This window comes from Garra rufa, chromosome 21 (genome assembly GCF_049309525.1).
Source record: "Garra rufa chromosome 21, GarRuf1.0, whole genome shotgun sequence".
Lineage (NCBI taxonomy): Eukaryota > Metazoa > Chordata > Actinopteri > Cypriniformes > Cyprinidae > Garra > Garra rufa.
Window position 1 is genome coordinate 7,797,146 of NC_133381.1, and position 15,969 is coordinate 7,813,114.

Genomic DNA, 15,969 nt, shown 5'->3' on the forward strand with positions numbered 1-15,969 from the left:
ATATAGATAAATCAATAATTTTTGGCTTTTTTCTGACAGTCTAAATTCTTTTTTTTAACACAAGCCGCATAGATTCAATCTGGTTTTAGAGGCCGTTATAGGTTGAACGCACTGCCATGTGCTCCTCTGATGTGAACAGTCCCCTGGGTTCACAACTCATTAGTTTTGACTGAAATTGTCTTTGTGACAAGTATTATTACTGCAACACCTGTTCACCGCAGAACCCTTCACTCCAGACGACACTTACCGTGTTCAACTTCTCGCTCTCTCTCACACGGCCTCATCCGTGGCTACGCTATGTTGTGATTTGAAAAGCAGCATCCGCATGGAGAATTAAAACACTTCCAGTGGTTCGCTGTGGCAGGCGGCTAGCGTGGGTTTTGTAGTCGGGTTGTATTTCTCTGGTGTTGACTGCACTCCCGGGGTGGGTGTGTGGATTTCTTCCAGAACACAGGGACCGATCCGACCCCAAGACTGATAAAAACTGCCCGCCTTGTCACCGGTTCACCCTCATTACCATATTAATAATAGATGAGTGCAGTATTCCAGCATTCCCCTGCAGAGACCTGGTGGATGAAGCTGTAGTGGAGGGCAGAGGTTATCTGACCGCTTCTTCTGTCCTGCAATGAGAAGATCCAAACACAGAATGGACAGTAAAATCATGTTCAGGTGGTAAAATTGCATCCCACAATGCACCTTAAAAAAGACTAAACTTCAAGTCGATGCACTCCAACGAAATGCTATTAGATCCTATGTAATGTGGCTTTAAATAATGAGGGATCTATGCAGTTTCTTATATTTATCCTAGACTGCCAGCTAGATTTTGTGGCGAGCTGATGATTGTTTGGTGTCAATAATACTGTCTGTGAACACAGAATTCATCTTCCCTCCAGCTGTCATCATAAAATCATACTGTAATGTCACCGAACTCTGTGAAAACTGCTGCGTACACACTTTTCACATCATCCATCGTAATATTCGGCAGCCTGTGTTACAGTATTTATGTGTCACGTGCAAAGGGTCAAGGTTTGTGTTTGGCATGGCCGCGACTGCGAGATATCATGATGTACACTACCAGTCAAAAGATTTTTAATGTTTATAAGTCTTTTCTGCTCACCAAGCCTGCATTTATTCAATCAAAAATACAGTAAAATCAGTAATATTGTGACATATTTTTATTATTTAAAATAACTGCTTTCTATTTGAATATATTTTAAAATGCAATTTATTCCTTTGATCAAAGCTACATTTTCAGCATCCTTACTCCTGTCTTCAGTGTCACATGATTCTTCAGAAATCATTCTATTATGCTGATTTGCTGATTTAGTTGATTTTTATTATTATTATCAATATTTAAAACAGATGAGTAATTTTTTTTTTCAGGATTCTTTGATTAATGGAAAATTTCAAAGATCAACATTTATCTGCTCAGCATTTATCAAAAGCTTGGAGTCTCTTTTTGGCTAAAAAATTATAGAAATTGCTACTTTTTTAGCAAGGATGCCTAAATTGATCAAAAGTGATGATAAAGACATTTATAATCTTACAAAAGATTTCTATTTTAGATAAATGCTGTTCTTCTGAACTTTCTATTCATCAAAGAAACCTGAAAAAAAATCTTCTCAGCTGTTTTCAACATAATAATAATATCTTTTTTTCTGAGCAGCAAATCAGAATATTAGAATTATTTATGAAGGATCATGTGACTAAGCTTTGAAATCACAGGAATAAATTACATTTTAAATTGTATTCAAATAGAAAACAGTAGTTTAAATAGTAAAAAATATTTTAAAATGTTCCTGTTTTTGCTGTACTTTGGATCAAATAAATGCAGGTTTGGTGAGAAGATGAGACTTCTTTGAAAAACATAAAAAATCGTACTGTTCAAAAACTGTATTTATATATGTTGCTTACAAAATTTACAAACAACATAAATTTATATTATTATTATATTCCATAACTATGTGCAATAAGCAACATCTTTGTGATTTTTTTTGTACTTCTTTGAAAGTGTTGTTTTGGACCTCAATGACTCAATGACAGTGTATGAACAAAAAAGTAAAACATTCTTCAAAATATGTGTTTCACAGCAAAAAGTTTTTGTTTTTTTATTTGTTATTTTTTTGACTGAACTTTTCACTTTAACAAGGTCCTCATCATTTCAGTCTGATCTGCATACTTTGGCACTTTTTAAACTTATTTACAAAGAATATCAATTTTATTAACTTTCCACAGTGATGCAGCTTCACAAAGATGCTCGATTTGTTAAAAATTATAATATATCTAAGAGAAAAACATGTGAAGGAGTGTTTCTTAAAGCCACTGCATCAAAAACAAAACTATTTCTATATTTAAGGTCAGACAGGTAGTTAGGGAAAACTAATTACTATGCATTTGTGTTGCAAAAAACTTTACTAACTTTATAAGTGGATTTCAGGGCAGAGGAAAAAAATAAATAAATAAAATCATGCATTATGTGACCCCCATTTGAAAGTGTTTTAAAATCGCATTGCACTTTTCGGTTAATAAAATAATCCTAAAGTTGTTGCATTCTCTCATCATTTGTGGTGGTGAAAATTCACGCAATCCATTACCACAGGTAAACACGACCCTACATCCATTTTTGATTTGCTCTTTAAAGCAAACGACTACGCCTACATGTGTACGTTCATTTGAGGGGAAAAGAGTGCTTCAATTACACCACTTTGAAATTCATTTACAAGCCCAAATTTGATTATTGCCTGACTTTTTCAGATGAAGGAATAATTAAAACAGTGTTAACAGCAGCTAATTGATATCCTGTGTTTATGGTTATCACTGCGGTGTCATGTCGTCACTGAGTGATAAATGCACAAATTCATCAAGCCTGCAATTAAACCTCTGCGTGCTTGACACACAGGGCCTGTCCTGATGAGATATTTACTGCCTTCGCGGAAAAGTTGTTCTGCTGCGTTTTGCATTAGCCTGGTCTTGTATTGCATATTTTAGCATCTTGTTTAAGTTTCTTTATTTGGACAATGTTGTAGGATTGGGTGGTGTAGAAATCAGCAGGGATTCTGCTCAAGCATTTATGATGGTATATCCAAAAATACCATACAATGGCTATTTAATGGTTTCAGATGTGACTCAGAGTTATATTTTTTAAATTGCTTTAACTTACATTGATTTATAATATATGAAGCTGTTTTTGCATTGTAGTCAAGTTTACATAAAATCAAGTTAATCAAGTACAAGAAAAAAAATAATACAGAATATAATCGATGAAGTGCTTATCATTTGTATTTATATTTATTTAATCTTTTTAGACTTTCAGAAGTGTAAAATATTTTATATAAAAAATGTGTTTACATAAAATCAAGTACATCAAGTTGCATATTTTCCATATATATATATATATATATATATATATATATATATATATATTAGATAAAGTACTTTCCATTTGTTAAGTATTAATTATTTTTTTAATCTTTTTTTTTCTTTAAAAAAAATTAATATATTAAGTAATATATTAAATATTTATTTATATAAAATAAATATAATAAATATATTTATTTCTATTTTTGTGTTGTATGTATACTGTCAGCAAGATGTGAAATATTTGATACTTTGGTCATACCTCCCATCCTACATGTCATATCCCACATAAACTCTATTAATTTCATGTATTGCATACATTTATATGGCCATGGTGTAGATTGTAAAGGTTCAAGTCTTGTGTTTTGCTGTTGCTTTGCCTCTTTAGCAGAGATATATTGTTGCATTGTGTGAATGGATGCCAGCTACATATTATAGTGAATGTCAAAATGGGGTTGCTATGGAAACAGGGACATTACACACATATCTACGCTACGGTGGCTATAGAGGTATATCCTGAGGGTCTGCTGAGGATACAACTCTCGATAGATGTTTACAGACCATACGGGTCGCCACCGTACATTTGTTTGTGTGCTTTGTATGTATTAGCATCCTTCTCTGATGTTTTTAAACAAACAAATAGCTTATGTTTTCAGTCTTTCAAGCTACATACATTAATTTTTAACGCTGTTTGTGAGTAAATCTGTTATTGATGTATAGCAGGGAAAAAAGAGGGTTGAAGAATACGACTCTCGGATGACTTCAGAGGAGAGCACAACTGTGTCGAATCGATAGAACTTGAAATTTGAGGCAGTGGTCCTTCAGCGTCTGCAAACAACAAACCTTTTATAGCTTCGGTTTAAACTGTCCTCTACTGTGTGACAGAAAACAGCCACAGCTCCAGATTTATAATTAAAAAATATGTTTTGTTGGATTGAAGCACATCGCATAAATACACATGCACAGCACATAACTGAAAGCAATCTTTGACTTATTTTATGTCCTGCTCAGTGGTTGGAAAGGGTAAATATATATAAATATATAATAATAGACGTAGATTTGACACATTAATCAGTATGTTCTCACAAACATTGCACATATCAACACCATAGCAACATACTAAAACACTCTAAACACCATAGTGATGTGTTAAAAACACTCTGAACACCATATCAACACCATAACAACATACTAAAACACTCTAAACACCATAGTGATGTGTTAAAAACACTCTGAACACCATAGCAACACCATAACAACATACTAAAACACTCTAAACACCATAGTGATCTGTTAAAAACACTCTGAACACCATAGCAACACCATAACAACATACTAAAACACTCTAAACACCATAGTGATGTGTTAAAAACACTCTGAACACCATGGCAACATACTAAAACACTCCAAACACCATAGTGATGTGTTAAAAAAAACACTCAGAACACCATAGCAACATATTAAAACACTCAGAACAGAATAGCAATGTGTTAAAAACACTCCGAATACCAAAGCAACACCATGGTAACACACTAAACACTCAAAACACCATAGTGATGTGTTAAAAACACTCAGAACAGCACCATAATAACATGTGTTAAAAACACTATGAATACCATAGCAACACCATAGAAACATACTAAAACACTCAGAACACCATAGCGACATGTTAAAAGCACTTGGAATACCATAGCAACATACTAAACACTCAGAACACCATAACCATGTGTTAAAATACTCCGAATACCATAGCAACACCATAGCAACATACTAAAACACTCAGAACACCATAGCGATATGTTAAAAGCACTTGGAGTACCATAGCAACATACTAAACACTCAGAATACCATAACCATCGCTGCGTCCGAAATCGCATACTTCCCTACTATATAGAACACGAGAAACAGTATGTGAGGCGAGTAGTATGTCCGAATTCATAGTATTTGAAATACAGTAGGCAAGAAGTACCCGGATGACCTACTGTTTCCGCCCGAATTCTGCAGTAGGCATACCATGGACACTTCAGGCTCCAGGAGTGGTGTCGTTATTCGAAAAAAATGACGGAAAGTGGAGACGCTGCGGATGTAGTACGTCCGAATTCCATTCATACTACCCATATTCATACTATATAGAACGTACGGTTTTAACGGTCATGAAGTACGTTTGAATTTAAATGTAGTACCTACTGAAGCAGTATGCGATTTCGGACGCAGCACATGTGTTAAAAACACTCCGAATACCATAGCAACACCATAGCAACATACTAAAACACTCAGAACACCATAGAGATGTGTTAAAACACTCTGAATACCATAGCAACACCATAGCATTGTGTTAAAAACACTCAGAACACCATAGCAGCACCATAGTAACATACTAAAACACTCAAAACACCACAGTGATGTGTTAAAAACACTCCGAACACCATAGCAACACCATAGCAACATACTAAACACTCAGAACACCATAGTGATGTGTTAAAAACACTCAGAACACCATAGCAACATACTAAACACTCAAAACACCATAGGATTGTGTTAAAAACACTCAGAACACCATAGCAGCACCATAGTAACATACTAAAACACTCAAAACACCACAGTGATGTGTTAAAAACACTCCGAACACCATAGCAACACCATAGCAACATACTAAACACTCAGAACACCATAGTGATGTGTTAAAAACACTCAGAACACCATAGCAACATACTAAACACTCAAAACACCATAGGATTGTGTTAAAAACACTCAGAACACCATAGCAGCACCATAGTAACATACTAAAACACTCAAAACACCACAGTGATGTGTTAAAAACACTCCGAACACCATAGCAACACCATAGCAACATACTAAACACTCAGAACACCATAGTGATGTGTTTAAAACACTCAGAACACCATAGCAACATACTAAACACTCAAAACACCATAGGATTGTGTTAAAAACACTCAGAACACCATAGCAGCACCATAGTTACATACTAAAACACTCAGAACATCATAGTGATGTGTTAAAAACACTCCGAATACCATAGCAACACCATAGCAACATACTAAAACACTCAGAACACCATAGCAATGTTAAAAACACTCACAACACCATAGCAGGATACTAAAATACTCAGAACAGCATAGTGATGTGTAAAAAACACTCTGAATACCATAGTAACATACTAAACACTCAGAAAACCATAGTGATGTGTTAAAAACACTCCATAGGACATGCTACACACTTAGAACACCATATAGCAATGTGTTAAAAAAAAATAGAACACCATAGCAACATACTAAAACACTCAAAACAGCATAGTGATGTGTTAAAAACACTCTGAATACCATGGCAACACCATAGCAACCTACTAAAACACTCTGAACAGCAGAGTGGTGTGTTAAAAAGACTCTGAATATCATAGTAACATCATAGCAACATACTAAATACTCAGAACGCCATAGCATTGTGTGAAAAACACTTAGAACACCATAGCAACACCATAGCAACACATTAAAACAATAAGAACATCATAGCAATATACTAAAGCACTTAAAAACACTATAGCAACATACTAAAAACACACTAAAGAACACCATATCAGTGTGCTAAAATGCAGTCCGATCACCAGACTGACTGTAAAGCAATGTGCTAAAAGCACTTAGAACACCATAGTAACTGCATAGCAACCACAAACAAAAGCCTTGAACTGTAGCTTTATCTTCAGAAAAGGTAAAAATCTGCTCTTTTAGTTTACTTTTAAACTCTTTTGGACTTCCTGCAATCAGTTTATCTCTGAGAATCTTAGCACAAGCACCTGATCTATTTGAGTGGGTCATGTGACGTGTAGCTGTCAGACTGTCTGCTTTCTCCTGACTCCTGTGTACTTGCTTTCTTAGTGTGTAGGGCACAGGGGTCAGGCTGATGGGCTTCACAGAGCCATAGGCCACTGACACCTGCACCTTTAGCTGCTAATGGGTGCCGGGACATCTGGCAGAAGCTTCATTTCCTTCTGTTTAAACAGACCACTTCTCTCGGTGTCATTCTAATGGCAGTTCTGCCACATCTCCTCAATCTGTTTATTCGTTTACTAGAGGGTATGTTGCTCCATGAAGAGTCTGTTAATCTGTATTCTGGTGATTTCCCCCATGCATTTTTTTTTCCGATGTTCCCGTGACCTCACCGATCTTCTCCCAAACTCCTTCCATATGTGCTTGCTGGAATGGACCGTGTTCATTGTTGAGACGATCTTTCACTCCATGACCTTTCCTCTCGTCTTCCAGGAGTCCAGACGCACTGGTCTTCACCTGTTCTCCCCTCTACAGCTTGTTTCTTGTTTTTCTCTATCAGGGGTTCGGATCAAATAGAGGGTCTCTGAGATGCATTAACAATTTTTGCATTTTATTTCAAGGTTATTGAAGTGTTGCAGTGTTTCTTGTTTTTCCCACAAAATAAGCATATTTTTTCTTATTAACAGATACTCTGGGATAAGCTCTTTTTACCACCTGAGCCTTCAAACAAGCACCACTCAAAAATGTAGTTCTAATCTGCAATGGTCCATATCAAGCCATGTAAAACATCACACAGAGAGCTGCTTAGCACAGCTTGAGAAGAGGCTGTTTTTATTGTTGTCACAGGTGCTTTTCATGATCCAGTGATCCACGTCTGGAGCCTCTGGTTTTTAATCTGCCTCTAAAGAGAAATTGCAGTGGCGTTATACAGCTGTAGCGTCCCAACATGCATCTGATTCCTCATAAAGCAATCAGAAAACAGACAAGGCACTGCAAGTGCTGACAAACCTTCACACCTGACTTACTGTAGGGACCCACAGTGTGTTCGAAGTTTATTTGCAGACGAAAGAGAGAAGAAACAGGCTCTTATTCAGTGAAGACTGGGACCGTCTCTGGCATGGATTATTCAAAAGACAAATAGTACAATGTAAAGTTTTACTGCACCCCATTTATCACCAGGGCAGTTCTGCGTCCGTATGCTTCCTTGTGTGTTTCCCTTTCCTGTTGTAGAGCACATATGGCCTCTGTTGTTTTTTTTGTGTGCATATAATTGTTTTCCTTCTTCATTTATTTATTTTGTTGCATGATTCTTCCTTGAGATTGGATTTAAAATCCAGCGTGGTCTAGATTCTTCAGGCTGTTTTTCCCCAAATAATATTTCTGCAGAGATTTGCTGCGTTTACTTTAGCTTAAGTGTCATTTGTTTCGCTGTGCAGCGTGGTGACATCTCAGACCCGCGTCCGAGCTTTTCTTGCCGGGGAATCCTTTTTCATTATTGCGGGATTAAATATTGATCACAGATTTAAGTGTCTGTAACAGCGGCTTGTGTATAATGCATTGTGAGCGCTGTCTCAGAGGAATGCATCACAGAAACTCCAAATTATTTACTTCAGAACTGTTTTGAAAAATCACTTTGCACTTAAACGTCTGCTAGATGAACATTAGGACTTGGAATAGTTCATCCAAAAATGAAAATTTCTTCATTATTTTCTCACCTCCAGTCCATTTAAGATGTATAAATCTGCATTTCTTCAGCTGAAATTAAGGTTTTGGAGGAAAACATTCCAGGATTTTTCTTCAAGTGAATGGTGCTCACCTGAGGCCTTTTTCAACAGTCCAAAATCCATATTTAGGCATCTTCAAAGTAATCCGCACAACCCCAGCTGACAAATAGGGTCCTCTCTACCACAAGATTAGTCATTTTCAGAAAAAAAAAAAAAAAGGAAATTATATACTTTTTTTTTTACTACAGATGCTCGAAAACCCAGACGGAATTCACAGAATCCAATCATTAAAATTGAATTTACCATATAATGCAGAATGTCACAGAATTTGCTAATTCATGCAGTAATTCATGCAGATGTAATTCATGCAGATGTAAGATGTAATTCATGCAGTTCTGGATTAAGACTCTTAGCCCAGAAAATTTCATGGACCTGGCACAACTAGTTCTGGAGATATTTCAGTCTGAACATGGTCACTCAGACTGTGATGCCAAAACAGTGTAAAAACCAAACTTTTTTTTTTTTTTTTACAGATTTTTTGTAAAAAAAAAAAAAAAAAGTATGCACAGTAGAGATCTGAAATTTTGTATATGATCTATTAGCCATCACATAGATTTTTTTCAGACAAATCTGAGGGGGTCAGGTGGGGACCATTTGATGATTTCAGCTGGAATGACCCAATATCCTAATGATTTTTGGCATAAAAGAAAAATGTTGTTCCATGCAATTTACTCCAGTACTCCAGTTGCAAAGCTACATTACTAACGTACAGAGCAAAGCCTTCATCTCTCAGACTCAGACCAGATCCTGTTCCTCACACCAGTCTGAAATGTTGCTGAAGCTTGAAATACCAACAGCCTGCATGCTTAATCTTGATTTATTTGTACAGTAAACGCCTGACATCCGGAATTGGTACTAATATTTATATAAATGTAAATTGAGCAATATTAGCCAGAGTACTCACGCTTTCCAACAGGCCTATAAGTCATAGACTGAGCGTGTCGTGTACGTCTAGGCTGTGTACCGTGAGGATGAGGACCTCCAGACCTGCCAGGTGGTTATTGATGGTCAACACTCTCAGCGAGGAGTGTAATACTTTTAAAATCTCATCATTTACTCCCAGACACATTCATTCTCAAAGGTTTCATCAAGAAAATTAATCCCAAGGCCTTCCAGATCATAAATTCACCTCCGTCCAACACAAATAATATTTCCCTTTTAAAAAGTCATGTCAGATATTGTCAGTTTTATACAAGGGGCAGGTTTTAAAGACCATAGAACTGCTTTCTTCCACGAAGAGGATGCCTGAGAAATTTTCAAGATATGAATGGTTTTCTGTGTTATTGTCTCGCATGAATTGCAAGGGAGTTCATATACACAGCGCAAAAACAAAAGTTGAAGCGTGTGGACTATTGTGCTGCTGCTGAAACACAGGTGCATTGCGGGGATGTTGGTTTAAGTCGAACATATAAGACTCTCTCGACACACACAGCAGATTCCCTTAATCTCATGGATTGGCTGATATTGATGATTTAGCAGATCTGCCCACATTCCTACAGCCGCTGGGCTTTCGCTGGACTACAGACATGGAAGCGCTGGAAGCTCATATGTGTAGAAAACAACAGTTTTTTGTTTTTTTTTAGATGAATAAATACAGCACATCTTCTTTGCACACGCTGTGTTCACAGACCTGTTAATGCAGTGTAGAGGCAACATACAGTAAATGTATTTTCATTTTACACTGCTAGACAATGCAGCTGACACTATACCACATAATTATGTCAAAATTTGTATTTGATGTGTACATTTATGTGGAAGATTTAAACTGTTGAGCATTTCCTTTTTTCTTATTTAGATTTTAGATATAAATCAAATACACACTTTTCTTTTAATTCAATATGGCAATCTCTGATAAGAGAAATACGGTTGATGTGATTGAAATAGAAAGTCGAATTAAACTCTTAGAGCAGAAGTTTGTGCTTATATAGTGTATTAAAAAAGCATATATTTTGTGTTAGATTTGAAATTTGAAAATCTGAAATCTGAGGGTGCAAAATGTAAATACTGATAAAATTGCCTTTAAAGTTGTCCAAATGAAGTTCTCAATTAAGTTTTCAAATTAAGTTGTATATATATTTACGGTAGGAAATTTATAAAATATCTTGATGGAACGTGAACTAAATATCCTAATGATTGAAAAATCATGAAGAAAAATCAATCATTTTGATACATACAGTGTATTTTTGGCTATTGCTACAAATATACCCATGCTACTTAAGACAATGTTTATCCTAAAAAATGCAACAAAAAAAAAACTGTACTCTGTTTTAATGGTCCGATAAAACATATTAATCAAAAAAGCATGTCTGTTTAATTGAAATCAAGAAACCTTCATAATTTAACAACAATTTATTAAAAGTTTAACAAAAATTATATTTTAAGGCCCTATAAAATACATTTTCCCCCTCAAATTTCTTTTTTTTTAATGAGATTCCGTTTTCCATTCATTTTCTAGGTTCCATTTTAATAGTTTCATTCAATTTTAATAATCAAAAATATCTCTAATTAATTTATTTTATAAAATTATTTTATTTCTTATATTTTTTGTGTATTTATGTTTTTCTGGTAAATAATTTTTCTGCCGATTATTCCATAAGGAATAATGTTTTAATAATAATTTTATTAACCGTAGTAGTACTATAATTACATTAAGTAACATATTTCTGTCACAGTTTCTTCAAGTCAAACCAAAAATGACCTTTAAGTTTCTTAAGAGTTTTTCTTAAAAGTAATGGTAAAATGCCTCATAAATTGAGTCTCAGAGCAGTTCTTTTATTTATTTATTTATTTTTTACTTTTTTTTATTAGAACGTGCTATAAAAGTTATACATCAGAGATAGACAATGCCGACATTTGAAAAGATTAAAAAAATTGAAGGGTTAAAAATAAATACATAAATTATAATAAATAATAATAATAATAAAAATTATTATTATTATTATAACATAAAAAGGTATTTCAAAATTTTTCAAATTAAATACACATAAAAGGAGAATCAATTTGCTTTGTAGATATATATTGTTGCATACATATTCCACACCACTATGTATAGCCAATTAACTATTACTGTGTAGAGCAGTTCTTTTTAATATAAACTTTTAATTTATATTAAAAATTAAATTCTGCGTTATACAGTAAATTGTTTTTATAACTGTCAAAATTTGTATTTGATATGGAAATTGGTGTGGAAGATTTACATATTTGCATCGTTTTCATATATAAAACAACAAATTATAACAAGAACCAAGATTTTAAAACAACATTTTTCTGATGTTTATCTCTTTACAAAGTTTATCAGATGTTTAAAATAAAACATTCCCAATTAATAACACTTATTCATTGGCATGTAAGCAATGTGTGTTTACTGGGTTATTTTGAACAAATTTATCCATTTTAAAACTTGATGTTTATTGGTTTTATCATTTTATTTATGGGAATTTAAGTTGAGTTGTATAGTCGATATGGATACTGCTGTGATCTACTACTCTACATTTATACGTTTTACTGTATTATCAACTTTGTGTCTTATTGTATTTGTAGTCATAGTTTATTCATCTTTGGGAAAAGCAAATCAGGCAGGATTCCCATTCTTTGTTATGGTTCAGCGACACGTGGGAAATCCTGAAATTCAGAGTATCGTTCAGGCGGGAGCGCGAGTGTGTGTCACAAAGCTTTTACTGTATAATTCATATTCCTGTCATTAACAGCAAAGCGAGGTCGCAGAGGGCACGTGTAAATGACCTCTCTCCGTCCGAGCGCCGCACGTGTCAAAAAAGGACAGCGTATCTTTAAGCCCATCTCATTCTTAATGAAAACGGCGAGTTGCAGCGGCCTCTGATCTTGTGTTTTAGTCAAATAGAACTCTACGCTTGACTGACAGCTCTGATCTAAAGCATTTAAGTGCAAGTTTTGATCTCTCTGCCTTTGATTAAAACTAATGAGCTCATTTAATTCAAAATGGGAATCTCTGATAAGAGAAATAAGGTTGATGTGATTGGATTAGAGAGGCGAATTAAACTCTTAGAGCTGAAGTTTGTGCTTATATAGTGTATTAAAAAGCTGTTGGCATATTCTTGTGTGTTAGATGATGAGAAAAATTTCATAGTAATTCATATTTAATCAGAAGAAATGAAATGACTAAATATAACATGGCTCTGCCTTTTCCCCAGAGTGATAAAGGACTAGTTAGATTTTAAATGACATTTAATTCATGTTCTCAGAAAGAAAGAGGGAGGAGAAAAAAAGGCTGAGAGAGAAGGAGAGAGAGAGAGAAATGAGGAAATACAGCTGTCCAAACCCACAACCGATGGTGTCTATTCAGCTAGATTTTATTAAAACTGATTTTTTTCTTCTTGTTATATAATGTGCCTTCATTTATTTTTGTCACTTTTCAAATGCATTTTATATAGTTACTAAGACGCTGTCCAAAACCCAGACTTTCAATCCTAAACTATGAAATTTGTACTACTACGATTGTAGAGTTTGTGTAAAGATTTTTTAAATATGAATTTAACACAAATTATGACGATATTAATGGCATCATTTCCACCACAAACAACAATTCGTGACCCTGGACCACAAAACCAGTTTTAAGTAGTATGGGTATATTTGTAGCAATAGTGAATATGAAAATAAAGATATTTTCTAAATTTCCTACTGTAAATATATCAAAACTTAATATTTACTCAATATTTAGATATTTTTGCACCCTCAGATTCCAGATTTTCAAATAGTTGAATCTCAGCCAAATATCCTAACAAACCGTACATCAATGGAAAGCTTATTTAAAAAAAAAAAAAATGACACTTATGACTGGTTTTGTGGTTCAGGTTCATATTTGGCCCAAATAAATATACGCTACATTTGCACAGTCAGCATTTAGATCGACAGACCTTTTGTTAACAGTTTTATCTCTCAAACTGTCCTGTCCTTACACTAAACCTCCTCTGGCACCTGTTTGTAATATGTTGAATGTCAAGACAAGTTAAAATGTGCAATTAATTTGGCTCTAATCAAGCGTGTTACGGCAAATTAGCAGAACCTCCTTTGTTCGTCAGGTGTCCTTGTGTTAAGATCAAGGCTTGAAGTCTTTTTTTCCCTTTCTCATCTGGTAAGAGATGTATTATAGTATGAGAAATACGTTATTTTGTTCACTGTCGTTTGAAAACGATATATTGTAATTAGATTTGAATGCTTTCTGAAGTAAAAGTAAGTAGTGTGCTTACAAAACCAAGTTTGTTATGGAGGCAAATACATCTAACACCAGCCTGCTGAGGTTTATTCATTTGCCATGTAGAGTTTAAAGCAATTATCATGTTTGCAGAGGCTCCGCTTCATGCTATTAGTAAATACAATTAAAACATTGTCAAAGTTTGATTAGCGCCTTCCCCCTTATCAGGTTGTGCTGTTTCATTAACTGTCTACCAAGAGATGATAGAAACTCAATGAGAAGATATTACACATCATACTCACTAAAGCAGAGTTGTGTATTGTTTTAGTGTTGTAATAGGATGTTTGTTTGTTTGTTTCTGCAGTGGAGTCGAACAGCCCTAGTCTTCTGTCGCCGGATAACACTCTAGAACGTTCCTTCTTCATCCGAATGAAGTCCACGCTCACCAAGAGAGGAGTCCACATCAAGTCCTCTGGATACAAGGTAAGACTGTGAAACGGATGATTGATGACATGTTCTAAAAGAAATGAAAACTCAGTTTAGTCTTGTATTATAGTTAATGATAGAATTGTCACATAATGATAGTATGTGACTCTGGACCACAAAACCAGTCGTAAGTAGCTTGGGTATACAGTATATACACAGTATAAAGTTCTTTTGAACTTTCTAGTCTTCAATTCTGAAAAAAGTGCATCATGCATTCCACAAAAATATTAAGCAGCACAACTATTTTAAACTAAATCAGCATATTAGAATGATTTCTGAAGGAACGTGACACTGAGGACTTGAGCACTGATGCTGAAAATTCAGCTTTGCACCATAAATAACATTTTAAAACATCCAGATAGAAAACAGTTATTTCAAATTGTAATAATATTTCACAAAATTACTCTTTTTACTGTATTTTTAATCAATTAAATGCTGTTTTGGCGAGCATAAGAAACTTAATATTGAAAAAAACATTACAAATCATTACTAACTCCAAACTTTGAACAGTATTCTGGCACGATTTGTATATATTTTGCACTTCGTGCAATCATAGACAAAACCACTGATACAGCAGATCACCAAATGCTGTACATTTAGCATCAATCGGATTGTAAACAGAGAAGTAGATGATTGTTTGGATGTGTCTTTGAGTGAACGATCCAAACCCCCCTGCTGCATCCATCTGGACGTAGATTTGATGCAAATAAGCGTGAAGTCGGGGAGTGCACTAACCCATAGCATAAATATTCACGCATGCACATTCGCATACATTACCGGCCAGACAAGGACACTTCTTATTGCATTTACTCCAAATTAAGTCAATATTTGTGTTGTTACATAATACAAAAGTCTGAATTTTGCATACGACGTGCCGGCATTAGGCGATAGGTGCGAGGCGGCAGGAAGCGAAGCGCGGCAAGCATCATGGCTGTTTATATCTCCTCTTCACTCTGGAGGTCAAATCAAAGTGAATTCTTCTCCAGCTTAAACCAGTCTTTTCTTTTTTTTTGCCAAGGCGTCTCGGCCCCCGGCTCAGTTAATGCACTCATGTAAAAGCTCTCTATCATTACTTGTGCCGTATCGCATTTCAAAAGCACTCCAGAGAATCCCTAGGAACAGATGAATCTTATTTCTTATGTATACCTATTCTATATTCACCGACGCGGTGAGGGGCGGGGGGGAGAAGGAGAGAGAGAGAGAGCATTGTGTGCTGAACCATGAATTATAAAAATTGATCCCTTTGTTATGTTGGCTTGTATTAAATTGAGATATGCTATGCGGCTGCCTCTCGCTGCGGCCGCGGTGAACCCTTGCCATGTCAGTTTGCATTTAGCAGCCTGAGCATATTTAATGTTTTGCCAGAGCTTATGATGTTCTTGCCAAG

General features: G+C 35.1%; 1 protein-coding gene across 1 annotated transcript in view; it reads left to right on the forward strand.

Moving 5' to 3' along the window:
• The window catches only part of LOC141296285 (neuronal PAS domain-containing protein 3-like), a 55,568-nt gene that overhangs the window by 25,679 nt on the left and 13,920 nt on the right, over positions 1-15,969 (forward strand). Inside the window, exon 2 of the mRNA XM_073827547.1 lies at positions 14,461-14,579. Coding sequence (XP_073683648.1) covers positions 14,461-14,579 — 119 coding nt within the window. The remainder of the gene's footprint in view (positions 1-14,460; positions 14,580-15,969) is intronic.